The sequence below is a fragment of the Pseudopodoces humilis genome, chromosome 13, assembly GCF_049639895.1.
Source record: "Pseudopodoces humilis isolate 2021_Gansu_Grassland_sample_001 chromosome 13, ASM4963989v1, whole genome shotgun sequence".
NCBI lineage: Eukaryota > Metazoa > Chordata > Aves > Passeriformes > Paridae > Pseudopodoces > Pseudopodoces humilis.
The window spans coordinates 19,227,686-19,255,429 of record NC_142212.1 but is presented as its reverse complement, the minus strand read 5'-3'; the positions used below and the strand labels follow the sequence as shown (position 1 = coordinate 19,255,429).

General features: G+C 46.5%; 1 protein-coding gene across 2 annotated transcripts in view; it reads right to left on the bottom strand.

The window, feature by feature from the left end:
- LOC102105551 (contactin-4) overlaps positions 1-27,744 on the bottom strand; it is a 267,243-nt gene that overhangs the window by 25,183 nt on the left and 214,316 nt on the right. For both annotated transcript variants that reach the window (XM_088061668.1, XM_088061669.1), the window contains 4 exons: positions 26,165-26,301; positions 24,231-24,360; positions 21,350-21,500; positions 4,763-4,890 (listed from right to left, as the gene is read on the bottom strand). In XM_088061668.1, coding sequence (XP_087917794.1) covers positions 4,763-4,890; positions 21,350-21,500; positions 24,231-24,360; positions 26,165-26,301 — 546 coding nt within the window. The remainder of the gene's footprint in view (positions 1-4,762; positions 4,891-21,349; positions 21,501-24,230; positions 24,361-26,164; positions 26,302-27,744) is intronic.

Genomic DNA, 27,744 nt, shown 5'->3' with positions numbered 1-27,744 from the left:
CTCGTGTTCCATCATCAGCTCAGGATTTCCCAGCCAGGGCTGGTGAAGGAGATGCAGCAAAGAGCACCCAAAGCAACTGCCAGGCTTGAGGGAGGGAGGGCAGATGTGAGTGCACAGCTCTCTCATTTATAATCGTGCCTTTCACGCACTGCTCTGGGTCATAATTTTACTTAAACCCAGCAAAAGAGCCTTAATTGTGTCCTAGAAATAATTGGTGTCAGTGGAAATAGCCCAATTAGAGCGGGATATTTTCCTTTGCAATTTCATGGCCAAAGATTATGGCTTCCCTTGTCAATTGTGAAAATCAAGCCTTTGCTGCTGGTTGTGACTCAGAAGTCAAGAAAGGTTTTTCCTAACTTAGAAATAAGTTTTATTACTTAAACAGGAGAATACATAACATGTTCTCATGAATAAATCAGAGCCTTCATAACTCCATGGCACTCTGAGCTTTTTTTGCCTACAAATCCCTGATTTAGAGATTCTGGAGTACAAGTTCATACTCTAAACTGACTTTTCCTCCATGAAATTAAAAAAACCCCAACGTATTAGACCTGATAAGGAATATTCATTCGTGGCTGGACTACATATAAAAATTGTGTTCAGCAAATGATAAAACAAAATTTAAGAATAAGGAAACTTCTTTTGATGGTTTCAGAGTTGAATCTTTATCTTGGTTTTGACACCAGGTGAACATAAACCTCGAGTGCTATCCAGGAAAATTACAAAAAGCTCAGAAAATATGGACAACCCTCCAGTGCTGCTCTGGGATTATTCCTTTAAACTCTGCCTCTCTTTTTTAAATTACATTTTGTGCTTTCAACTGCAGGTGTCACTTAAGCAGGTCCCTTCCTTAAGGGCTGAGGCATAACCAACATGAATTTAAGATGATGCTGAATGATGAGGAGAGAAAAATAAAGACTTTGCATGACCTTAAGCCCTGCAGGAACAAGGCAGAGCTCAGTGACAGAGGGGCCACTCGTGTTGCAAAATGACAACCACTAAACCCAGAATAGGGATGGGTGGGATGGAAAATGCCTGCAGCAGCTTCCTGGGACTGCTTTTCCATAGGAACAAAGGGGAAAAAATCAGGCAGGTCTGGAGAGGGCTCCTGGGGATGTGGACAGTGCTGGAATAGGTCAATACATTTCAGCAGCTGCTGTTGTTTTCCCTTGGTTCATGTTAAAAAGACCCTCAACACCTTAATGTGTGGTTTATTCTTGCTCTTGGGGAAAAAGTTAAAGTCCCACTCCAAGGAATTGATATCCCAGTTACTCCCAAGTCACTTCAAACTCAACAGAGCTGAGAACAGCTGGTGAAATTCACAATTACTGGAATTCACTGATTAAAAAAAACCCAAAACCTAAACCAAACCCCAAGGACACGAGGCAAGCACCACACAAATTCCAAACAATGAAGTTTGAATTCTGATCAGGTGGTGGTGAAACAGAGACAGCCATGGGTGGCCAGAGGGGGCCATCACATCCCACTGCCACTTTCTGCAGAAGACAAACGCTGTGTCCTAAAGGATGGAACAAACACAGCAAGAATTCCAGGTTTAAAGGCAGCGACATCTGAAGTCTCTGAAAAGTTACTCGATAATGGGCCAGAATTTACAGTATTTAATCAATTTTAACTGCAATGCAGCACTTCAACGTTCACACAGAGGAATAGGCTGGGAATGAAAAATGTGCTGTTTTATAGGAAATAATTTGAATCACTGTGCTGGACAAAATCAAGACTATCAGTCTATTCAAGCGTGAGGAAAAAATAACCTCCTGACATTATCTTTGTGTTCTTTTCCTGCTAAAGTGATACAGATTCCAGCCAGTGAAAGTTCTGCTGCTTTTTCTGCCTTGAGCCTTCCCATGACAGCCCAAATGAGAGGAGCTCACAGCAGTCGGAAAATGTTAAAGGTGCATCGTAATTAAAGAGGCAAATAAAGCCATTGGAACTTGCCCTTGTCAGGGATGTGCCAATGTGAAGGGAATTGCTGCACTCCCCCATGGGAGGCACCAACTCTACCAAGCATTCAGAGAGAAATTTAAATTAAATTGTATTAGAATTGCTGTATTTAGATATGGAGATGGATTTACAGCTGAGGCCGAAGCAGATGTTTGGGGTGCTGCTCCCACAGCCTGCTCAGCTGGGATATCAGCACAGGAGCCTCTCCTGGTGCTTCCCACATCCACAGCTTTTATTGCAAACCCTTGGCATCAGCTTCCTCTTGCAGCCTGCTGCTGTATCAGCCATTGATATCACTGCATTAAACACAAATGAACTCATATTGTACAGGCTGTGCCTGTTTACTCTATTTGTCATTTAATCCCCTGGTGCTCAGAGAGCCTCTAATCTTTCTGTGTGTTGGAAGAATTGAACATTTAGCCTCAAGTACAGGAAAAAAATGAAGGAACAAGATGGAAAATTAATATTTATGTAATACATGGAAACACACACCATGTTTTACAGAGCTCTGAACACTGCTTTAGAAGGAGCTGCTTCTCCAGCCTTACAAACTCAATCCTGCTTTTTAATTTAAAGGTCAAACTGTACAAGCAAGTTTCTAAGATTTCAGGTCTTGGAGGCCAAGAGGTTCTCATTTAGCACCAGCCAACAGAACAGACCCAAAGCACAACTGCACTGGTTCAGAAAACCACTGGGGTTCACCCAGCCTGACAACAGAATGTTAATACCCAGCCCTATGGGCACCTGTCAGGATTTGATATTTTTTAAACTGTCTACTCATGCATAAAATGAATATTTATTCATCCCTCTCTGGTTGTTTGCCAGAGAGTTATTTTAAGCTTCCTTGCTTCTGGTGGAACATATTCCCCTCCTCCTCCCATCCTTGCCTACACTGTCTCTGACACTGTCGGCATCTGTCCCTGAGAAAGGAAATTTAAAAAAAAAAAACAATAAATAAGGATAGCTTGCAATATTAATGGAAGAACACAGGAAGGTTAGAAAAAATGTCTTGACCTTCACAGTTTTTCACTCAATGACACAAGAGGAGTTAGAAAAGAATGCAAGCATATCTTAAGGTCAAAAACCATATCAGCTGTTAAATTAGTCTTTTTGTACACCACAAAACTGAGTTAAAATAAGGAATTCACTCATATTTCTGTCCAAACTCACACTTGTTCTACTTAGGGCAGAGAAACTCAAGCATTTCACTCTCTAACACAATATTTTACACAGTTCATTTGGAGTTCAGAATAGTTTCTGCTCTTTTATACTTTTTATGGGCCAGACTTCCAAATTGCATTTCTCAGTTTGCTGTTAATATCCATGTCTTGGGCTTAAGAGTTTATTCTCTGCTTCATGCACATGTGTCACCGCCATTAATGCAAATGGAATGGAGTCAAAACAGAGCACTGAGGGGGAAAAAAGCCCTCACTAATCCTTTATAACCTCAGTGTGCAGAGGAGTGATTTGTGGAGCACGGGAAGGCAGCGGTCAGGTTCAGCTGCCGAGGTTTTCCTGGGAGTTACAGGATATTCCTTGGGCACTGCGAGGGAGGAAGGATCAGCCAGGAGCTACAGAACCATGACTCTGGAATGACACAACCCAATCACTGCTGCTTCCACCAGCTGGCTTTTTTGTGGTGGGAGAAGCAGTCCCTGAACTGCAGCTCCTGATTCTCCCCCTCGGGGTCTTGAAGCAGGTGGAAAACCAGGACAGCTCCAGATGTGGACAGCTGGAACCCCACCCTGCTGCTGGAAACCCCCCTGCTGCTGATCCTGGGGATGGGATTGGGGCTGGAGCCCCCCTGTGCTGTCCCTGGGGATGGGATTGGGGCTGGAACCCCCCTGCTGCTGATCCTGGGGATGGGATTGGGGCTGGAACCCCCCCTGTGCTGTCCCTGGGGATGGGATTGGGGCTGGAGCCCCCCCTGTGCTGTCCCTGGGGATGGGATTGGGGCTGGGTAAATTCTTTTATGTTCGTGCTCCCTTTCCTGGCTGTTTGCTGCAGGTACCTCTTAGGACAACACAGATTAAGAAAAGGGAGAATCAGCTCCTACAGAGACCCAACGCTGCTCTTGTCTCTGTTCTTGTTTTCAGGGACCAGCATGGGCAAATGCCACACAAAGGACTCAAAACAACCCCAAACTTGAAGAGTTTTTGGGGTCCACCTGCTTCCCTACAAGGTTCAGAAAATACCAGAATGATTGGGGTCAGAAGACACCTCTGGATATGCTCCAGCTATAAAAAACACGGATTAAAACCCACACTGAAACATTTTAAGTATTTTCTATATACCACAGAAACAGTTGACAAGGAGAGCCTGTAACTGAGTATGATCCATCACTGCCAATGTGTGGGAGAATTAAAACTGACAGCATTAGAGCTTTTTGATTGATTCATCACTTTGTAATCAATGTTTCTTGATTTGCTATCCAATATAGATTTTTCCCCAAATGAGAAGGAGATAGAGAGTGAGTGCAAGGGTAATAACCTGTATGTTCATGGCCTATAATAATTAATCAGACCCTGGACTACTCATCAGCAGGGCAAAAATTAATTCAACACATTTGTCAGTGCCTCTCATTGTTTATCTCAAATGATTCCTTTAAATATCTTTGTCAAATTATTCCTTTAAATGTCTCTGACAAATCACAGCTTTTCCTTTTGAAAACACCATTTGACAGAAGACGAAAAAGCACCCGCAATTCCTGAAACGCCGAAATCCGGCCCTGGAGGAGGAATAATGAAAACAAACAGGAGTTTGTGCCCCAGACAGCCACAATAAGAATGGTTTTAGTCACCTTTCACCAGCAGGCTGCCCGTGCTGCTCGCTGTCCCGAAGTGGTTGGTGGCCACGCAGGTGTAACTCCCCGCGTCCGATTTGGTGACGTTGACGATGCGCAGGCTCCCGTCATCCAAAACGGTGATTCTGCAAAGACAGCAGGCACAGGAGCTTTATTTATTTATCTTTTCTTTTCAGCCAACAAAAAACCCTTTTGAGTGGGCATTAATTATGGATGGTGTGAGCAGCAGCCAGCCCTGCCCTGCGCAGGGAGCTGACGTGAGTCTCTCCGGACGCGCCTCATAAATTCTGAATGAATCATTTACATGAGTTTTCCGTGTCTTTACTCGGGGCTGACTTTCATTTACACATCAGCAGCTGGTGTAGGTTTTCCACGTGTCTGTGCTTTGACATTCAGCCCTGTGTCCAGGAGAACCCCTGCAGCTCGTGCTGCCCTGGCTCCGTGGCGTGGTGCAGGAGCTGCTGCCGGGCAGATGTGCTGGAGCAGGTGCTCCATTCCCGAGGTTTCCCCAGCAGGATGAGGGCTTTTCACGCTGCCAAGCTCTCAGATAATCACTCAGATGAACTCAGGGGTTTATCTGCAGTGGCACTTGCAGGTTACAATGTCCTGTTTCAGTCCCCACGTTCCCCACCTGCACAGGGGGTTATCTGCAGCCTCTGAGGGCAGCCTGCAGGTGAGGATGGAATGTTAATTCCTGGGTCATCCCCACCCTCTCCCATTGAACAAGAGCACTTCAGGCTCCCCCTGTTCTCTCAATGAGCTTTGCCTCCTGTTATGGTCTGGTTTTTTTTCTGCTCTAAGTCAGTGAACACAGAAAACCTGATTTTGCCCAGTAAATCCCACTGGAACACCAATGACTTGTGCCCTGTGGAGGCATCACCTAAGGAGACTCCAGAAAAACCTTTCTCCCACCCTAAAATCACCTCTTTTTGCAACACTTTTGCCTCCCCAGGATCACATCCTGCAGCACAATCTGCTTTCTCACCTTCAGCCACTTGCAGACCTGCATGGAAAATCTTTTATTAATTCCTGCTTTGTCCTGCTCAATTATTTCCCAGTTTCACTAAAATGAAGGAGCCTTCCTGCATCCTTAATGCCAACGAAGCTCTGCACAAGCAGACTGGGAAATGGGGTGGAAAGAGCCTCAGCAGCAGCTCTGGCACTGCTGCAGGAGGGCTCAGGGGCACTTCCCTCCTGGGGAGGCTTGAGGCTGTCACCCTGAGAATCAGACCTTTTGATATTGTTTTCATAATTTCTAGCCACTTTCCCAGGAAAGTAATTATAAACATAGGTGTTTATACATTCCATTAAAGATATACATTTTAATGGATGTCTCTCCCAGCCAGTGTGGTTGGGAGGGTGGTGACCTGACTATCCAATGACTGGTTGTTGTCAAAAACCTATAAATACTGAAAGAACTAATAAACTTTCTTCTTCTTTCATCTCACTTTGAGCCGCATCTGTGTAAATCATTTTGTGTCTGACAGTGATGTGAGGGAATCAAGAGCCTTGAGACTGCCCTGACACAGCTGAAAAGAGCCTGAGCCAAGGCACAAACGCAGCAGGAAGCTCACCCTGGGGCTCCCTGGTGCTGGGCAAGGTGTCCAGGAGCACCCAGGAGCCCCCAGCCCATCCTGGGAGCTGCTGGGGGTGTCCTCTGCTGTTCCACAGGCTCTTGGTGGGCACACTCGGGCTCACAGACCTGCTGCCACAAATGGCACAGCCTGGGTGGCTGAGGAGGAGGAGGAGGAGGAGGAGGAGGAAGATGGCACAGCATGCACTGAGAGCAGTCACCCACCTCTGTCCTGGCTCACCTCTCCCTGCCCTGGCCCTGCAGCAGCCCAAAAGCCGCAGGGCAGCTGGCAGAGAGCAGGGACACAGGTGATATTTCACCCATCAGCAGCACTGACATTAACAGGAGCTTCTCAGCTGGCTGATGCTCTCCAAATTGTCGCAGTCAGGAGCGCTCACTGCTGTCATTTGTTTCTGAGGGACTCCAGTGCCACGGATTTGCTTCTGTGGCAGTTGCTGAGGCTCAGTAATTGGAAGGGAGCTGTGGAGAGCTGCTGGTCTCATCCTCAGCACTCCGTGGGCTCGGATCAGCGCCCGTGCTGCATCAGACCCGGGCTGGAGTGGCCACGCCAGCCTCCAGCACGAGCTGGGCAGCACCAGCAGCTCCCCAGGAATTATTTGCTGCTTTTAGCAATTCCAGAGCTTCAGGAACAACAGGGACTGTCTGGAAGCTGAAGGTGCCCTTGGCAAGCATTATAATTCCAATCAATGGAAAGCAGGATGAGCTCAGCCTTGTGCTGCAGCTCAAGGAGGACCACGGTGCTCCAGCACTGCCCCACCGGGCTCTGCCCTCCTTCCCTCCCTCCACACTTCTGCCACCCCAGGAAACCCAGAAAAAGTGGAGTTTTAGATTATTTCTGTACAGTTGAGGTTTTATTTTTAGTTATTTACGCTTTATTTTCAGCCATATGGCTGACAGCTATTTACTGGCTAATCTCTTCCATAGATCATTTTAATTGTATCTGTTGATGAGGCCAGATTTAATTTCGAATTCTAATGCCTTTTCTGTCTCTGCCTTTCTCCTGCTATTGGTTTGCTTCTCAGTTCACTCCCAGTGTCAGACTGGTTTTGATTTGATGTGGACTGGGTTGCCCTGGAGACACCTTTGGCACATCAGGACAGACACTCCAGCTTTGGCACATCTCAGGGAACTTGTGCTGTCTTTATTTCCTTCCCTTCCCAGGCTCTACAGCCCAAGCCCACAGGTGTCCTTTAATCCCAGAAATGTCTTGCAAAGAGCTCAGGAGAGACCTGCCCTGAGCTTTCCAAACCCCTTTCCTTCCCCAGAGATCCCCCAGGAATGTTTCATTCTCATCTGGTCTCACAGAAACTCCCTCCACACTCCTGTAAATGAGCAGCATTAAAAGTGACAGATAACTGTACAAGTTAACTGATTTTCTCCAAATAAATCAGACCATTAAAACCTCTCTGCGACTCATTGATTAGGAGGCCTTATGGTTATGTGGCTCTTTTTGCTGAAGCTGCTTTTCTGCAGTGAATATTTTGTCCTTTAATCTGAATCCAATGCGTAAAAAGTTAACAAATAATTATTTGAACACTTGGAAATTTGTTACAGTTAGTTGAGAAAAGAGGAAGACCTCTCACTGAGATTGCTAATTCCCAAATTTTCTTAGCAGACTTATCTGCTTTAAAGGAGATGAGAGGCTCATTTCAGGCCACTGAGGTTCTCAAACTGCTAATTGCCTCAAAAGCAAACAACCCTTCAGCCACAACTTTTAGCAGTTTGGGTGAAAAAGTTCCTCCAAGACACAAAGTTCAAACTGAATGAAGCACTGCTCAGTCTGCTCTCTCCTCTGAAATACACCCTCAAAATGTTTTCTAATCAGATGCCTGGGAAGACATAAAAATGAACTACATTTCCCATCAACACACACATCAGAACCAAGTGTTGGCTGCTGAGTGTGCACCTCTTTAAACCACTACAAACTTGAAAAAGGAGGTACTGGCTTGCTATTAAATGTTCTGGGTTCCCTGATCTACTAACAGCAGTTAAATAAAAATATAAATCTCTTCTTGCACTGGTTAATGAACTGTTCTGCTGCTAACCTGGCTTATGGTCACTGCTAATCAGAGAAAAATCAAAGAAGATAAAAATATCTGGCTGAAAAAAAAAGGCAATTTAAGATAATTTAGCATACTTATAGGAAGAAAGGTCATCTGTTTTAAACACAGCATTTGTAAAAGAGAATCTGGGGGTCTGTGTTGTCAGCTGGAGATTTCAGATCCGCAGAGAGCAAAGACAGGTCTGAAATTAGGAGATAAAAGCATTGCTTGTTTCCTACTCTGAAGCATTGGGTTCTACTGCAGCAAGAGCTGACCTTGTCAGGGTTTTGATCAAAACTCTTCAGGGGACAAAGGACCTTTGAAAACACTTCAAGCATCCCTCCCCAGCCTTCCTCAGCCAGCCCCGCTTCTCCCCGCAGCAGCAAATGGAAAATTGCCGAACACTCGGCAGCACCCTAAAGGATCCGACAGGCTCAGAGCTGCCAGGGCAGCACAAGGGAACAGCTCCCAGTGCCAGAGGGCAGGGATGGCTGGGATATCCATCCCACAGGGATCACAGCACTGCCTGTGCTGGCTCAACAGCACTCCAGGAGCAGCTGGAGATGGATGGGAGGGCTCAGGCACGCCTGGAGCAGTGTCAGGACAGCAGCACTGTTCTCTGCTCTGATCCATTGGTGCTTGTTCCCAGCTCCTGACCCACCTCCAGATGTGTAAATCCCCCAGCAGCAGCTGAGTGACCTCCAGCCCAGCCCAGCAGGGCTGATTGATGGGGCCCACTGCAGCATTCCCCACTGCTGGGCAGCATTCCCAGGAGCAGATAAATATTCCTCAGGCAGTAACATATGCATTTAGAGATAGAAATTGTCCTGTCGAGCTCAGGAAGAGTTTTATCACCGACTTTGTGAAAACGAGATCAAGCCCTTACTCGGAATATGAACGATTACAGAAATCTGCCCAGCTGAAACCTGAGCATCAGTGACCACCTCCACGGAAATCTGACCTCTGGCTGCCTGGCTGCATCACCTGCACCTCCCAAAACGTGCCTGCTGCTCAGCTTGGGCCTCCTGCTTCGACAGAATATTCCCTTCAAATCCCAAATTCCAGTATCCACAGGAACGCCTTGCTCTGGAGTTTAGTTAAGGAAACCCACAGGAAGCAAAGCAGCAGCGCTGCAGAGCCAGGGGTGCCTGGAGCTCACCCTGCAGGTGGAAACCTGTGCAGGGTGAGGAGCAGGGCCAGGGTCCCACCTTCCCGCCGGGAATTATTCCCCAAATTCCCACAGCGCTGCAAATTCCAGGGAGCCGCAGAGCCAGGTGGCACGGCAGGTATCCCTCAATATATTCCTCTCAGCCTGGCCTTTCTTTTCCTGCCCAGCAGGTGGGAACAGGTGGGATATGAATGGAATATGAATGGAGTACAAATGCAGTGCATATGGCAGGCTGGACGTGCAGCCTGTTCCCGAGGGACACGGCACAGCCCCGGCACTGCAGAGCTCAGAGCTCCTTTGGAGCAAAAGTGCTCAGAATTACAAAGTGACTTTCTTCCTTTTTTTTTTTCCCCTCTCTCAAATGGTTTCATTAGCACTGCTGCAATGGAATAAGGTATTTTGTTTTCTTATCTGATCATTTTAGCATTTTAATTTATGAAACACAAGCATAACTACCTTTGCTTTCACTCTTGATTAAACACACGCAGCTGAGATATTTCATGCTTAGCCAAGTGAATATTTTAAATATTTTTCCCCCCCTCAAAACAATGCTTAGGATGTTGGATCCTTTTTTCTATTACAGGGAGAAAAGATGTCTTAGAGCAAGCATTTAAATGAATGTCAGCTGGAAGAAACACACACTGAGTGCAATTTGAGATAAAACTACCATTGATCCCTTCACGTACAGCCTTTGTGGCAGTGGTGACGTGGCTATTGAAAAGAGACACTGGTGCCAGAGTTCTTCTAAGAGATAATCTGTCTTCTGAGAGAGGATTTGGGTTAAATGTACCTGTGAAAAACAGTGTATTTCAGCCGACATGATGAATGGCCTATTGTTCATCCTCGCTGCCGTGCCTGGGCTGGGGGGCTGGAAGCAGAGAAGAAAGCAGAAGCACCAGGCAGCCCTGACTGCAGTCTCAGCAGTGTATTTGTTCTCTCTTTTCCCAGAGTTCCTAGGTAGGAATATCTAGAGCAATTTTTAGCCTAACAGCAACTTTGCCTCATGCCACAACTCCGGGCAATTGCATTATTTATCAAATTATTTCTATTTCTATCACACGTCTTTGAAGCTGTTTATTACCTGTTAAATAATGCTTGCCATGCAGTGAGGGTTATTAAAATGATCTCATGGATGTGGTACTGGCCATTAGGCTATTTTGGGTAAACAGTGGAGTTTATAAATCCTCACAGGTTTTACTGCTCAGAGCACAGCCCCCCCCAAAATCAGGGACACAGCTCACCACGTGGAGCATGGGCTGGTTCAGGGTGCAGATAATAACTCCTGTGCCCTGGATGCTGTTCCCAGGTGTGACTGCACCCTTTGTGCTGCATAAATAACAGCCAGGTCAGGGCTTTCTGCTTTATAACACTCAAAATATCCCCAGGTCAAAGCCAAGGTCCTGGGGCTCCACCCCACAGCTCTGATGGTGCACAGGGGGAGACAGCCCTGACTCTGAACCTCACCCAGCACCCTGTCACATCACTGGGACCTCCCACCCTCCATCAACACCAGCCCAAACCCTCAGCATCCCCCTGAGCAGGCTGGGGCTTCATCCTCGTCCTGTTCCTCCAGATGATGCTGAAAAGGGGGACAAAGGGATGGTGTCCACACCACCAGCAGCGTGGGACAACAGCCTGAGGGCTCAGAACACCAGCCTGAGCAAGGAGGGGATGAGCTGGGGCTGTTCTTCAGCTGCCAGGATAAATCCAAGGGAAAGGCTGGATGATCCTGGGTGCTGGAACACCACGAGTTTCCCATCTGCTCGACCAGCTAAGCTCCCAACTGAGAAGACTCTCCCACACAGCTGCTCCTCCTTGCTCTGGTAGCTGTGCCTCTCCCAACCCCCCAGAGCTGCTCCAGGGTTTATTTGTCTGCCAGGACCTGTCTTTTCACGGTTCACAGAAGAGCCTGAGATAATTTAGAGCCTCGGTCAAAGCCCATTTAATTTAGTGCATGTCTCTCTCTCAGTGAAGGCAGCAGTAGATAAGTCCTGCTTTATCCATGACAACTGGCAGGCCTCTAACAGCAAACCCCCAATAATTAATTTTCAGGTATGAACTATATTTGCTCTAAATAAGCTGAGGTAAAATCCTGCTGCATCGAGTTCAGTAGAACATCTCTCACTTCCCAACAGGGGAAAACCATTTCCCCTCGTCCTGGCACTGTCTGCCCATGGAAAAAGTCACCCTCTCTCTTTTAGTACTGACTTATCATAAAAACCTGTAAATAATGTTCTAAAGAGAAAGAAAAACAGAACATATTTTGCTCAGATAACTGTTTTTGATATTATGGTAGTGGTCCCTTTGGAAACATCAAACAGCACAGCACCACTGAATTCAGCATCAGCTTAAACCAGTCATGGGTCTGGCATCCTAAGTTTTCCCACAATTTTCTTTTTCCACCCATTGTTTATCTGCAGTGACGGAGCAGTCCAGAGCAGTAATGCTGCATCCAGCCATTATTAATATCTATAAACACAAAAGCTGTGGTTTGTCATCCTCTTCCCTTTGGTCTGTACATTTTTAAGACAAGTCTGGAAGTGACAGAACCTCGTCCTGATGGAGCAGGGAGGCAGGAGGGAAGGAAAGGAGCATTTACAGATATTAGAGCCTTCATGTAGATTGTTTAGAGATGCCTGGAGTTATAATTCAAATACAAAAAATATCCCTAGGTTATCTAAGAACAGTTCTCTGGAAAATATCTTTCCAAAGGGATGCTGATAAGGGGAGGAAACAAATGAAAATCAAACACAAGAACTTCGAGGGACCCTGAAGGGAGAGAGGGGGCTGTGGAGAATTTCAAATAATAGAAACCTTTCTGCCTTCTCTCCCCAACCACTCTTTTTTTTTTAACTACACACAAAATTAAAATAAATACAGTCAGAAAGCCCATGCCATCAAAATAAATATTTGAGCAAGCAGATTTGAGTAAAGCAAAGGAAAGCTTTGTTTTCACAACAGCTTTCACTCCTGAGACGCGGGGCAGTGACAATTTGATACAGGAAGATTCTGCAAGTCTAGAAGGGGCTGATGGTGCAAAGAGCCAATTTTCCGTTGATTTTGGTGGGAAATGAAGATCACCCCCCATGGGAAATGGCCCTTTTGACACAGCCCCTCTGGCTGGCAGTTTATTTTACAGACGAGGCCGGCTGTTTGCTGTGTGTGATGTTTGCCAGGTGTGGTGGCACCACGAGGGACAGGCACGCTCCACACTCCAAACAAAAGGCTCAGGACCTGGACCAGCTCTTGCTGGTGGCAGTGGAGGGGCAAAGCACACCAAAAGCACCTCATGAAAGGCTGAACCTTCCCTCTCTGCACAATTAGCCAGCAGAGACACAGCTCTCCACACGTCCTCCCGAGCTCACAAGCGAGGAAAATCCTGTCTAGGCAACAGCAGGTGCTGCAAAGCCACTGCTTTCACTCTATCTAATGTTCAGTGAAATATTTGCTGTGCTCATTCTTCCAGGGCACTGACTATAGCCCAAGGCATGGAAATCAAATGACTTCTAGTCCATGGAGAGGGACACTGGAAATCCAAGGAATTGTGTTTGGAGTGCAGCATCCAGCCGCCTACACCAACAACTCCTTCCTGAAAAGGACAAGCCAGCCACCTACAGCAAACACTGTGGAGGTTTGTAGAACAGAACAAGCAAAGGGAACTCCGCTGGAGCTCGTAAAAAATTATTCTCTTATGAGAAAAAAAATCCATGCAAGATTTTCAGTGCATCAGCTGCTGACACAAAGCATTTCTGGGAGCGTTCGTGAGATCACAGCAGAGGCAGCAAATGCATTCTCAGCTTATTTGTTCCAGCTGATACCACCCAAATTCAAGCCCAAAGGCACACTCTTTCAAAGATAACACATCTTTCCCTCTGGTTCCAACAAAAAATGCCCAAAGTACAAAGAGAAATGACTCACTCAGCTTGTAATGGACATTAACGGGTTTGAGATGCAAGGACACATTTACATCACTTCAAAATGATGTTTGAATAGCTATCAAAAATATCACCAGGTCTGAAATGTTCATTAGGAATCCTTCTCCCCCTTTAGACATGTAATGATTTCCTTGGATTCTAAAAGTGCATCTCAAAGTATGGCCCTAACTATAAAATCATTACCTGCTTGCTCTTCGCCATAAAAACACCCGAGGGAAGAAATGTTTGATAATAATTTTTTTCCTTCAAAATGCTACAGATGTACTAAAATCATTATCATGCTTTCTTCAGCTGGAGGACAAGCAGGAAGTCACACACCAATTGCAAACTGCATCCAGGAGGCTGAAGGCAGGTGTTTCTCTGGGAAGCAGTGGCTGCAGGGTGTGCTCACCTCGGAGCAAACCCCATCCTGGAGCAGCTTTACACAGAGGGAGGAACAATTTGTAGCTCTGTGTTTGGCACCTGGAGATGAATTTAATAATCATAAAACCATGAGAGACCTCTGGCAGGAACAGCAGCAAGTGACACATTTCTTTTAGGGATGTCAGCACGGGACACGCCTGGCTGTGCTCTGGAGGTCGGATGCCTCTGGGACAGAGCTCTGGATCCTTCCCCCTCTCCACCTCTGCAAGCAGGGCTCTGCTTTTAAAATCAACATCCAAGCACTGAGGTGAAAGCCTGATGATTTCTCTGAAGGAGATCTTCATCCTTCTTTTAAGGATGTCAGCACGGGACATGTCTGGCTGTGCTCTGGAGGTCGGATGCCTCTGGGACACTCTGGGAAAGAGCTCTGCATCCTTCGCCCTCTCCACCTCTTCAAGCAGAGCTCTGCTTTTAAGATCAATATTCAAGCACTGAGGTGAAAGCCTGATGATTTCTCTTGACCCCCTGTGACACTTTTCTCTTAAGGAGATCTTCATCCTGCTTTTAACAGGATACATCTCGCTGTGCTCCGGAGGTCGGATGCCTCTGGAACAGAGCTCTGGATCCTTCACCCCCTCCACCTCTGCAAGCAGAGCTCTGCTTTTAAAATCAACACCCAAGCACCAAGGGAAAAGCCTTTTGACTTCTGTTGAGCCCTGGGGGCACAGCAGCCCTGTGGGTTTGGTCCCAGCACGGTTCTGAGCCGGCTCCAAAGCAGCACAGGCAGCAGGGATGTCCTACACGTGTTTCACTGAGCACTACAACACCACCACGCTGCAAATAATCTGCTGGGGAAACAGGAACAGATTGCTGATGTTCCAGGAGGCTGTGTCACGGCATGAGGGAGAGGTTCATTCCAGGAGTGCCAGCTGAAACTTGGCAGAGGCTGGGATTGCACTTGTCAGAGCATTCGGCAACAGTTGGGGGCTGGAAATGGGAAATCATTTCCTGCTTCTACAGGAGCAGATGGAAGAAATGGAAATTTTAGGGATCAGCCTAATTATTGATGCATACAAAATGAACCAGCACCAAACCTGGATTCTACACAAATCTCTAATCCCTCTCAGGTAACCTTTAGCTGGAAACATTTATAGAGTCATAAAATCATTTTTAGGTAAAGCCCTCCAAGAACATTGAGTGCAGCTGTTAACCCAGCACTGCCAAGGCCACCACTGACCCCTGTCCCCTAGTGCCACATCTTTTTCATCCTCCAGGGATGGACTCCAGCACTGCCCTGGGCTGGACAGCCCTTTTGGGGCTAAAACATGATCACAGAATCACAGGATGGTTTGGGTTGGGAGGGACCCTAAAGCTCATCCAGTCCCAGCCCCTGCCACGGGCAGGAACACCTCCCATAGAGCAGGTTGCTTCAAATCCCAATCCAGCCCAGCCTTGGTCTTCCAGAACAGCACAGAGCTAAAACCAACTTCTGTTTGCCACATGAACAGGAGGCCATCAAGGACAACAGCTTTCCAAGGCTTCTGACCACCAAATCCAGAGGCTTCCTGGTTCATTTTATTCTCTTTCTGCAGAAAATTGGTTAAAATAAGTGGCCAAGTCAGTTGTTTCAGATGTTGCAATGAAGTAGAGCCATCTCGTGCCACGGTCTTTGCAAAGTGAGATGAATGCTGCGCTGTCGATTCAAACTTCAGAAAGCCATTTGCAGGGTGTCATTTTTCATTTTGCCTGGGCAGGATGCAATGAAAACCCGACAAGTTATTGATGGTTTGGTTACCTGTCTGCCTTCAAGAAATTGCACAGGTGCTTTATGTAAGGAAAAAATACAAAGAGTCAACACAATTAATGCGAAGCAATGATGGGAAGCATCCTTTGAGGTTTTCTTTTCTGCTGAAGTGTCACTAGGCTGTGTGTCCAAAAGACACTGCTGGCAATTTGTCTCTCAAGTAATCAGGATAAAAAATATCACCATGGTTTGTACCCTGGCACCAGCCTGGGAAAGATGGGCTGTCTGTCCTCTTGCCATTTTCTTTCTGGCTGTTTAAAGTAATTAAGCACTAATTAGGAAGTTTGAGGCAACAAATATAAAACTGGAATTTGTACAACTTTTTGTAGTCAAGACATGCTGGAAGAATGGGAGAAAAGCTTTTCTTGTACAGTTTTACCATTCTTCCTCCTCAAAACGATGTAGCATCAACATGGATACGTTAAAATTCCTGTTATAAAATAATATCTAAATGAGGACAACCTTTGTGAGGAGATCCTGAGGATGTGAACTCTTGAGAAAACCATGACTAAACTCTCCCAGGGTAACAAGACTCACTGAGCAGTTTTGAAGTGCAGAGAACAGCAACAAAAATCAGGTGAGAGCTTTCTGCTTTCCCTTGGCCAGAATCACTCCAGCTCTGGAGAAGGGGTTCAGCTGCTCCAGCTCCACCTGGTGATGCCCAGTGCTCGGTGCCAGGGGTCCCAGGACAGCGGGGAGCAGCTCCAGGTGTCCCCAGGGCAGGACCTCAGCCCCTCTCTGAAGCAGTGCCTGCTGTGGATGATGTTCTTCTTTACAAACAAATCGACATTCCCAAGTGAAGAAGCCTGGAGGCACAGCTGTGTATGAACATATCCAAGAGGCTTTCCAGCTCCAGCTGCCTGGTGTCCTTCCTTCTGAGGGATTTCAGGGAGCTCTGGCTGGGTTTTCACTGAGGGAAGGGTGAACAGCCCCGAGCTCTGTCACATTCCTGCTGCTCCCTCCCAGTCTCAAGCCCTCACCTCTTTTTCAGGACACCAGTTCTGGCTGCCACACCCCTGGAAATGTCCAAGGCCAGGCTGGATGGGGCTTGGAGCAGCCTGGCATACTGAAAGGTGTCCCTGCCCATGGCATCCACACCAGGATGAGTTTTAAGGTCTCTTCCAAACCAAACCATTTTGGGATTCACGACTTTGTAAACTGAATTACCCTCCTGGGCTGTCCTGACTCCAGGCCATGGTGGAGAGAAAGGTGAAATACCTGGGAAAATCTGGACCCAAATGACTGAAATCTTGGAGCAGACAAGCCAGTTTGGGTAACAAATCACTGTCTGGAAGTGCAGTTCTGTCTCCTCAGTGCTGTTTGACAAGGACTGAGTTAGCAGGGCACTCCTTACACTTCCAAACATTCCATGGCTGAACTCGCTGGGAAAATGCCACCACGGGCTGCTTTCTGTGCTCTTGCTGGTTTTCAGCTAGAGAAAATAACAAAGTTCCTGCTGTAAGTGCTGTGGCTGTGTGTGTGCAAGCTCACACATCACAGAGCTTGTCAGGACTGCGAGATAATGGCACCAACTGGAGAATTTCCACGAGGATTGTGAGCCTCCCTGGAGTATCTGGGTCAGCTCCCGCTCTAACAAAGTGCACCAAGAGGGTCCCTTTATACAGAAACTTGTTTAATTAAGATAACAGATGTTGCTATTACACATGTCATAGGGAATGGTTGTTTAATTGGACACTTTCATATTCTTTGCTACCAGCACAGACCATCATTTGTTTTTTTATGCATTTCTTTCCTTACAATTAAACTGTATAAACAATGCAGGCACTGTACATTCATGGAAAAGAAACAGCTCTAATGATGTAGGGGCTTTATGTGATGAAGTATGAGGGAAGTGCAATTTATTTTGGGGCTTAAAAGTACAATTATTTTTCCGTCCCAGCCTGAGTACGTGTCTGGTGGCAGGGTAAATATGACTTCCAATAGCTCTAGGAGAATACTAGGAATTAAGATTGTTGTGTACATATTTTAAATAAAAGTTGTCTTTTTTTTTCTGCACTCTTTCTGCTCTTGGGGAGCCAAGGAGAAGGGGAAAAGTGGGAAGCTGTGGAAGAGCAAAGGAAACGTGAATCTGCTGTTGAACCACACAATGCTACAGCTTCACCTCTGGGAAATGTCCCTGTGTCTCATTCTGGGAGGAATAAATAAATGGAATTATTGCCATTATGGCCTGAGAAATGGAAACCCCTTTGCCTAGGTCCAAAACAATACCTGAGAAAAGAGGGAAGACTTGCAGGGGAAGCGATGCAGATCCTGCAGGGCTGAACAGCCCCTTCCAAAACTGCTCCAGAATGGTTCAGGTTGGGAAGGATCACTGGAGGTCATCACAGCCAACCTCCCTGCTCAGGCAGGTCCCCCTACAGTAATTCAGGATGATATCCAGCCTGCTCCAGCAAAATCACTCCATACCGACAGTAAAATACATCCCCGACCAGTTCCATGAGAAATTTCCTTAAGATGCTCTGACTGAGCAGCCTCTGGTGCCAAGTTATTCAAAGCCAGTTCACGCTGTGCTGAGGAGGGACAAAAGCCCCAGTTTGTCACCACAGGTCCCAGGACCATCTCAGCCCTGGTGTGAAACCCCCCTGCTCCCACAGCTCTCCCACGGGGCTTTGTTGGGACACCAGCCTTGCTCTTTGGTGGGCTACAGAAAACTCAGGGGCCATTCCCCTGGTCCTGAGCGAGGCTCTCCTGGGAAAAGTGCATTTTAATCACATTTTAGTCTCACCTCTCCTGCTCTCCCAGTGGCCCTGTGAGGAGCAGCACTAAAGGCCTTTCCCACACTCACTTTGCACCTCAATGCAAAGGCAAGATCAAGGATGGAAAATGCTCCCTGTGTTTCCCTCACACAGAAATAGTCTTTGTTTCCAAACAGCATTTGCAATACATCTATACCCGTGCTAGAGCTGTTCCTATATCAAATTTACCTTCTGCAGTCGGGCCCCCAACATCATTTTGACGCAGTTAGGCCTCCGAGGCAGGATTTCCATTATTATGGAGATGAAGTGCCTTTAATGACTGCGATAATATAATTGTACCCCAGGGCAGAATTCCTAATAACACAATTGCACAGTTCTCAACCACCAGTAAGAGATGCCCTCAGGCCATGTGGTTCATTAGAGGTGCAGTACACACTACCTCAGCCTCCAGAGAAGAATATGAAACCTAAACCGATAAAGCTCTTTTTTTTTTTTCCCACCATGGTAGTCTCTGCTCTCTGGGCAAACACTGAAGGACACACTTTGTTCTGCCTCCTGGACAGCAGAGTCTCAGCAGCAAAAACCAGGCACAGTGTTCTGCAGCAAGGAATTTAACACCACACACCAGCTGAAAAGCCACAAAAGCCCCAGGAGAAACTCTGAGGTGATTGCCAGGGCAGCCATCAGGCTGGGCATCAGCATTCGAGGCAAGCACTGATTCAGGAACCCTGGAACTGGAAGGATCATCTGTATTGTTTAACCTCCACGTGATCAACCTGCAGGCTGGAGAAGGATCCAGATGTTCAGGTGCCTCTGTGGTACTCACAGGATCCTTCATCACTTTAAACAGAGATTTCACTGGAGTTTCTTCTCCCATGCCTGTCTAAAAGTTCTGTTTCCTGTCCTAGATGAAGAGATTGCAGCAGCAGCTTTTCCTGGCATCTTCCTTCCTAGATTTCAACAGATTTTTTTGTCCAGCAGCCAAGAAAGTTCTTGTTTGAAGTCCATGCACAACAGGGGGTGTAGAGAGATGCTGGAGCTGGGCTCCAGGCACTGCTGCTGTCCCCTGGGACAGCAGGGAGGAGATGACATTTCAGCAAGCACAGGAAGCAGAAATACAGCAGAATCAAGCAGAGCTCAGGACCTTGGCCCCTCCTGCAGACGGAGCTGATGAGCAGTGCCACGACCACAGCAGACACTGTCATTCCCCAGCTGTGCATTTGACACAGTCTCCAGGTCCAGGCTGCAGGGCTGGGCTGGTGAATGAAGGCAGGGGTGAGGATTCCACACCCTCATCCCCACAGGAGACACAACCCAGTGTGTGTTGAGCAGAGCAGGTCCCCGTGCCAAGGCAGCGCCGCGCGTTCCTTTGCCAGGTGATCCCCCTGGAGGATCCCGCTGCCTGGAAAACCCCTGGGCTGGAGGAGCTCAAGATTTCACACCTGCTTGGGCACATTTCACGTCTGGTTTGCCATCCAGGGCTGGGTGCCAGGCGGGAAGCTCCTGGCTGTGGCTCAGCAGGAGCAGGAGGAGCGAGCCCGGCGCTGCCACGAGAGCCCGCAGCGCTCCTGGCTGGGCTCACCCCGAGCCCAGGCTGTGCCCAGCACCCTCCTCCCACCACTGCCACAACCCTGCTGGGCAATCCCACTCCCAAACTAAAGCGAGGAGCAGGAACTGCGCTGTGCCAAGGGGAACAGCCTCAGAGCAGGCAGCACATCCAGCCACGGACCGTGGACACTGACGGGACCGGTGGGGCTGACTCTCCAAACCCTCCAGAACCGGTGGGGCTGACACTCCAAACCCTCCAGAACCGGTGGGGCTGACACTCCAAACCCTCCAGAACCGGTGGGGCTGACACTCCAAACCCTCCAGAACCAAACCCTCCAGCCCTTGGCACCTCCCTCACCAGGAGAACAGGTTATTTCTGTTTTAAAAATCCATACAGCTTGATCTATGACAACTTTGACCTCAGCAGCTCTGTGCCCTGCCTGCTAAAGGAAGCTCTGTGTCATCCATCAGCAACTCCTTTCATCCCAAGGGGTGAAGCAAGCAGGCCACAGAAAACAGCTTTGTAAGGATCAGGGAAAGGAGATAAACATGCCAGAAACAGGATGTTCAATATTTTAATCACCTGCCTCGAAATGAACTGGTGCTTTCTGCACTCTCAGACACAGCACCACAGTCTCTATTTCAATGGACTTTACAGGCTGGGTGGAGCAAGATTAGACTTTCCAAGATTAAAGAACAGCTCTAACAGGTTAAAGCTTTTAAATATAACAATTTCCTGCAATTTCTGGCTTTACTAATAGGACAGGATTCTCCCCATCAATCCTAGTGCCACATCATGTTTTGGAGGAGTGTCAAGGACAGTTTTCCATGTCCTGCTCTCAGGTGCTGGGCAGGTGACACAACCTCACCTCTACATAGCCAACAACAATCATCACCACAGAGGAGGATTTGAAAAGCTGGCTTTTGAATTAAAAAAAAAAAAAAAGAAAAAAGAAAAAAAGAAAAAAAATCATTTGGCCAGTCTGGGAAAGCCACCTTCAAGTCAGGCATTAGAACTGTCAAATTAATTATTGCCCCCAAATAATTCCTGTTTGCAGGACACTGGGTAATGTACCAGAGCTGTGCAATTTGCAGTGGAGGCTTTTATCTCCTGGGAATTTATTTATTTATTTTAAACAATGGGTATTTAGGACACTGCAGAGGCAAAATATTTGTTTTTTTGGAGTGCGTCTTTATCAGGTTCTTGTCAGGGATGCTTTAAAATAGCAGACAGAGATGGGATGGGCACCATGGGAATAGGAATCTCACCCCCAGCTCCTTGGGATTGAACACAGGCTGTTTCCTCATGTATTTGCAAGTCAATTTTGCAAAGCTATTAATGACAAATTTAGCTTTGATTGCTGAAAGTCCCTGGGTTAGTTAATGAAAGAAATGGTTCCTTTAAGACATTACCTCTCATTTTCTCTCAGGATGTCTTTTCCTTTCTTCCAAGAATAAGTAGGTCTGGGGGAGGCTTTGGGCTTGCACTCAATGATGACTTCACCACCCACTTTAACAAGAGTTAACTTCTTCAGGAGAGTTTTGGAAAAGTCTGGACCGATGGCTGAAAGCAAAACCGACACAAACCCCATCAGAATTCCCGCAGGAAAAGCAAAGTCAGACTCATTTGAACATCACAAGATTCCAGGGCTGTTTCTCACTGACAATTCCTAAATGCTTGGAATTCATGAACTATGGGAGTCTGGATGGGGCAAAAAGACACTTTTTGAAGGGAGCACAATCCCACACTGAAAATGGGATGGGCTTTATGATCCAATAGTGCTCCAAGTTCCCAAAACAGAGTTCACTGATCTCTGAGCTGTTTTGTTTCCTAATCACAGGGTGAGAATGATTTTTGGCACTCAGAAACACAAGTATTAAACACTGTATAAAATATTAATATATTTAACTATATGTATAATAATATATAATATTATAATATATTTAATTAATATACAAAGATCTTAAACACTATAAAAAAATCTTTGAAGCCAGCACTGGCTTTGTAAAACACTCCAGAATTAAAGGAGACATCCTGAGGACACTTCCTACCAATGCACTCAGAACCAAAACCACCATTATTTATATCAATATTAATAAATTATCACCTCTGAAATGAATTTCTCAGATGATTGTCCCAAACATATAAGCAAAAGAGACTTTCTGAATAATCCTTTTACTCCCATCTAGGTAATAAACAGTTTAGACTGGTTTTTTGTGAGTAATTTGCTGCATTTTCTTGCTCCTGTGTGAGACACAGGAGTTGCTCACTGTGGGTTTTATTCTGTGACGTTCAAAACGTCATCATTTGACATTTAGAAACTCTGGGCTCATTTCTTAGCACTATCACAACTTCCCTGTGCCACTTCAGGAGTAATGAATTTGATTTATTCACCTTTTGTTTGTCAAGTGGGGATTTTGATGACCTTTTTTTCCCACTTTAGGCCCACATTTCATTTTTTCAATTTGTTTTTTAAGCATTTAATGAAAATTCTGTAAGACAAGACTGTATCTAAAACACAATGTCCAGCACCACTGGATTCTGCTTTTATTTAAGACTCCAGGCAAGATAACTGGCAACAATAATTGAGAAGAATCACTGTGCGAAAAGCTTGGTCCGTAATTTTCCATTTCTCTCTTTCACTTAATTTTGCTGTAAATCTCACTTGAGATGATTAAACACCACTAGTAGCAAGTGCTTAACTTCAGGACCTTTTAAAATAACCATTTTAGCACTCAGATCTGGTTAAAAGCTAAAATTTCCCAGGGAGGGCTCAGAATGTTGCCCTGCTTTGAAACTCCAGTGAAAAGGCAAACCTGCTGCTTTCCTTTCAAAGTGTGCCAAGTTAAATCACAGATGCAGGAAATCACAGGAATTTATCTGTAGGACTCCATTTGGGTGCTTTTCCTGTGACAGACAGAAACAGAGCTGCAGAACCCAAGTGAGAAGTTGGCCAAATAAATATTCCCTGACAGGTTTCTCAGACCAGACTCTCCAAAATCTGCTTTTTCTGTGGCCACGAGTTGCTGCTGGGCACAGGGACACCCTGGCAGTCCCCACCAACAAGGATGAAACCTCTCTCCTCTGAAAACATCTCCCTTCTTCCAAAAGCTCCATTTTTACCAGGTTTTAAATAGACCAGAAAAGCATCAGTGGGTTTATTTCGATTTCTTTCATGCCCAATAAATCTCAGCATTGTGAAGTCTAATTTATTGAGCATTATCGTACCTTTCTCCAGCAGCAACACAGACAATCCTTCAAATGAATTTTTTTCCTATGTAGGCATCTATCACTGATGATAAAAAATGACCAATAATTGAAAATCCCATAGCTGGAAAAACCCTCATGCCTTGTTCTTCAGGATAAATCAGGGAATGCTGCTACTGAACATTTGGTTTGAGAGCAACTAAAACATTGTTTTGTAACCAGGAATTGTGTTTAACCCTTAGAAACAACATCCCCACGCTGACCAGGGCTGCCACTCGTACAAGAGCATGGTTTGGGATTGAGCTGAGCCTGGCAGGGACCTCTGGCATGTCCCACCCCACCCCTGCTCAACCAGGAGCAGCTACAGGAGGCTGCCCAGGCTGTGGCTGGTTGGGTGTTGAGCGTCTCCAAGGACAGGGATGCCACAATATCTCTGGACAGTTTGTTTTAGTGTCCAACCAACCTCAAAATAAAGTTTTTGTTATATTAAGTGGCATTTCCAGGGTTCAGTTTGTGGCCGTTGCCTCCTGTCCCCGGCACTGGCACCCCTGAGATGATCCTGGCTCTGTGACCTCTGCTCCCTCCCCTCAGGAATTTCCCCACTTGGTTTCACATGAGCTTCTCCTGATTTTATCTGGGAGGAGCAGAGCAGCTGTGCACAGAACTGTGAGCTAGAAGATGCTTTTCTCTGGGATGGGAGCATTTTGGTTGCTGTTAGATTGCTGAAAGGTCTCTTCAGAGGGGAGGTTTGTCACCATGTCCTAAGCACAGTCACCTCTGCAGCCAGAGATTTATGGCCCATTTATGTTTATTTTTATGGCATTTATGGTCCTGGGTGCTCTGAGTGGCAGTGTTCAGGTTTCTCCATAAACAGGCTTTAACCAGCAGGAGAGTGGATGCACCTGCCAGCTCCTGGAGGAAAATGGGAATACGGGACGAAGTAAAAAACATCTGTTCTCTTCTCTCCACTGCCTCAAGTTTCCCTTTCACTCCTTCCTTAAAAACAAATCGTCAAAGATCCCCTTCTGCTTCAGGTGCTGCAGCTTGGGCAGGGTTTGGGAGGTTTGCAGTGCTCGGGGAACTCACCGATGACGCTGAGCTCAGCGCTGGCGAAGATGACGCCGTGCCTGTTCTCCGCCACGCACTGGTACATCCCCGCGTCCGACAGGCTCACGTTGGGAATGGTCAGAGAGCCCTGCTCCAGCTGCACCCTGCCCTGGGGGAACAGCAAAACCAACTCCAAATCAACAAGGAGAAGCCTCCTCAGAACAAACACCCAGAGCTGTCCAGCTGTGTTTTGTAGGGAGGTGGATGAAAGGAAGTAACGGGAGGAATTTGCATGCCCCGATTTATTTGTCTGCCAGCCAAATTTATGTCAGGCTGGAGACTAAATGGTAAAACCAATACAGGAGTTGGTAAATGCAATTTAAATTGGAGGACTTTCCCTTGACCCCTCATTGATTTAATACCCAAAGCATTTAGATTAATATCCCTTTCAAGGAGATAAGCTCGAAGCAGGAAATGCACTTCTGTTCCACAGTGGCACATCACAGCCAGCCCTATCCTCAGAAACATTTAAAACAATGACATTTCCATGGAATCAGAGTCATTAGGGATGGGAAAGACCTCCAGGATTATTGTGTCCAACCTGTGACCAAACACCACCATAGCACCTGAACAATGGCACATACAGGTGTTTCTTGGGCACCTCCAGGGATGGGGACTCCACACCTCCCTGGGCAGTGGAGAAATTCACCCTTTCCATGGAGAAATTCCTCCTGGTGTCCAGCCTGGCCCTCCCCTGGCACAGCTCGAGCCCATTTTGAGTGTATATAGCAATGCAGGCTGGTAAGAGTGGCTGCCATCTCAGCCAGCACCGACAGAAACACTTAAAATCTTCTGCAGTTTACTGAAAACAATGTAAATGCTAATAATTTAATGATCCTTTACTTCATATCAGCCACTGACATGATTTAAGAACAAGACCATCTGCCAGTGACCAGCGTGAAGCAACCAGAATTAGTGTGTGGAGTGAAAGACCAGGCTATCATTTGTCAGCCCGAGGATATGGAGCTCGAGTTATCAATTCTAATAAGTACAGCAAAGTGTTCCCTCCCTCCCCAGGAGTTTGACATTAAAAAATAAAAAAAAAAAAAAAAAAAAATCTAAAATAAAGAGCTATTGGTTTTCTACTTGGCCTTAGGGCAGAAATTTAATGTTTGTGCAATTTTAGTCAGGGTCTGATCAAATTGGGGCTGCCATGTCCTTTCACAGTAAGTGAAGGGGGAAAAGGGCTGGCTACTGTGCAAGCAAAGCTTTGGTGACTTGGCTGAGTTTGTGGTGCCAGGGTGGGGTCAGGACTGCGTGATGACCCTCCAGGACAGGCTGGGCAGGAGGGGTGTAATTCCACAGCTCCTGCACAGGGACACAGCTCAGCAGGAGGAGTGGGAACACCATTAAACACCAGCAGGAAACCCTGAGGTTTCATTGTCACCTGGAGTTCACCTAAACATCACCAATTAAAATAATTGTTTTGGGGTGATCCTTCTCTGGTGACAGATTCCAAAACCCCATTCAGCCATTCCTTCTTCTTCTTTCCAGCCTTAGGTTTGCATCATGGATCCTTCATTTTGGGGAGGAGCTCTGAGCTGTTGTGTGTCCTGCTTGTCCCCGCCAGCAGCTCCTGGAGCTGTAGGGAGGTGCCACCAGGCACGGGAAGGAACAGGGGATTTTCTGTGAGGGTGGGGAGACCCTGGCACAGGTACCCAGAGAAGCTGTGGCTGCCCCTGGATCCCTGGGAATGTCCAAGGCCAGGCTGGATGGGGCTTGGAGCAGCCTGGGACAGTGGAAAGTGGCAGGGTGTGGAACAAGATGACTTTGAAAGTCCCTTCCAACCCAAACCATTCTGAGATTCCACGATTTCGGAGCACCTCCATCCTCCCCATCCCAAAATAAACAAAACACCCAGAGATCAGAGAGCTGGCAGAGCACCACGCCCAGGGGGTTCCAGCAGTGCCTACCTGTGGCAGCAGGGGCTCCCCATCCTTGAGCCAGCGGTAGGAGGGCTTGGGGCGGCCGCTGGCGCGGCACTCCCAGGACACGCGCTCCTCGATGGCCGCGTGCACGTCGCTGATGCGCTGGGTCCAGCTGGGCTGGGCTGCAAGGAAAGAGGGAGGGAAGCCTGGAGCCTGGAGCAGCAGCTCTGGGCTGCCACACGGCCTCTTCTTCCCTCAGCAGAACGTTTAAAACTGGGATTGATAACGTCAGGATTTCAGCTTTTCTATTTCCCATCTCTGTGTAACCCTGCAGATCTTTAGTGCAGAACTCCAAACTCCACACCCAGTGCCAGCTGCTGCTTCCCCACTTTGGGCAGACACAGCAATTCCTCTCCAGGCCTGGCAATCAAGGACACCTCACTGCCTCAGGCCCCAGAGATGGAAACAAAAGGGAGTTGGGGCAGCAAACTTGGGCTAAATGACTTCATTACCTGCAGCTGGAATTGGAAAATCAACCCCCAAAATGCAAATGGACCAAACTTATAAAAGTGTAAAACCTGTGGTCCATTTCTGGGTGCAGCCCCTGGGGGGCTTTGTCTGCCCTAAATGTCCCTGCAGGCCTTCAATGAACAGAACTGCTTTTTATTCCCTTAATTCTGCCTGGCCTCTGTTTTTAGGTAGCCCCAAAAGGCATCATAAGAACTGCAAAAGATTACTGCTCTTCCTCGAGTCCAGTGCTGCTTTCTGAAGGTGGCACAGGCAAGACCAGAACCTGCTTTTATTTTCTTTTTAGTAAAAACCCCTAAAGAGAAAGAGTAGCCTCAGAAACCCTGCTCATCCTACAAAAACAAAGCAGTAAGTACACACCCAGTCCTTCAAACAGAGACATTTTCCTCCTCAGGGTCTCTATAACTTGGGCTTCAAAGCTCTGAAATTTAGCTTCTTACTTCAAAACTTGTAATTTAGAATGAGTTCTTGTAGTTTAGAATGAGTTCACTGAAATTCAGGTTATTCCAGTAACTCTGCATGTGTATAGGCACTACTTCAGGTCCAGGCTCTCAGTCTTGTCTTGATTATGGCCAGATCTCCATGTCTTGCCACAGGAACAAAACAATCTTTGTAATAATTGTATTAATGACACTGAATAAACCCAGAAAGGCCACAAGCAGATATTGGAGACACATTTTGGTAGAATTTGGTGAAAACTAGCGCTGGCAGTTTTCAGCCACTTGTGAGATTGTATTTTTAACTGTGTTTCACATAATTTTATCACTTTGTTGGCTTTTTTTAAAAAAATTAAATAGAGTTTAAGTTTAGCCAGATTCCACTAAATTCCACTAAAATTGGTTTTGAAGATCACACAAAACCTCAGACTTTCTTTAGAGTTACCTTTTGTGCAAATATATCTACAATATACAATACTATCTATTTAAGATCTTATTATTAATAGTATTTTCATATATTATATTACTTTTCAGAAAGTCCCATTAAACAATAGAACTCTGATTTTTTTAATGGGAATTTGCCCTATTTTGACATAAGAGCATCTGACTTAGCAGGATGTGTTACCAGCAGAGGTCTCCAAGAACCTGATTAATACTTTT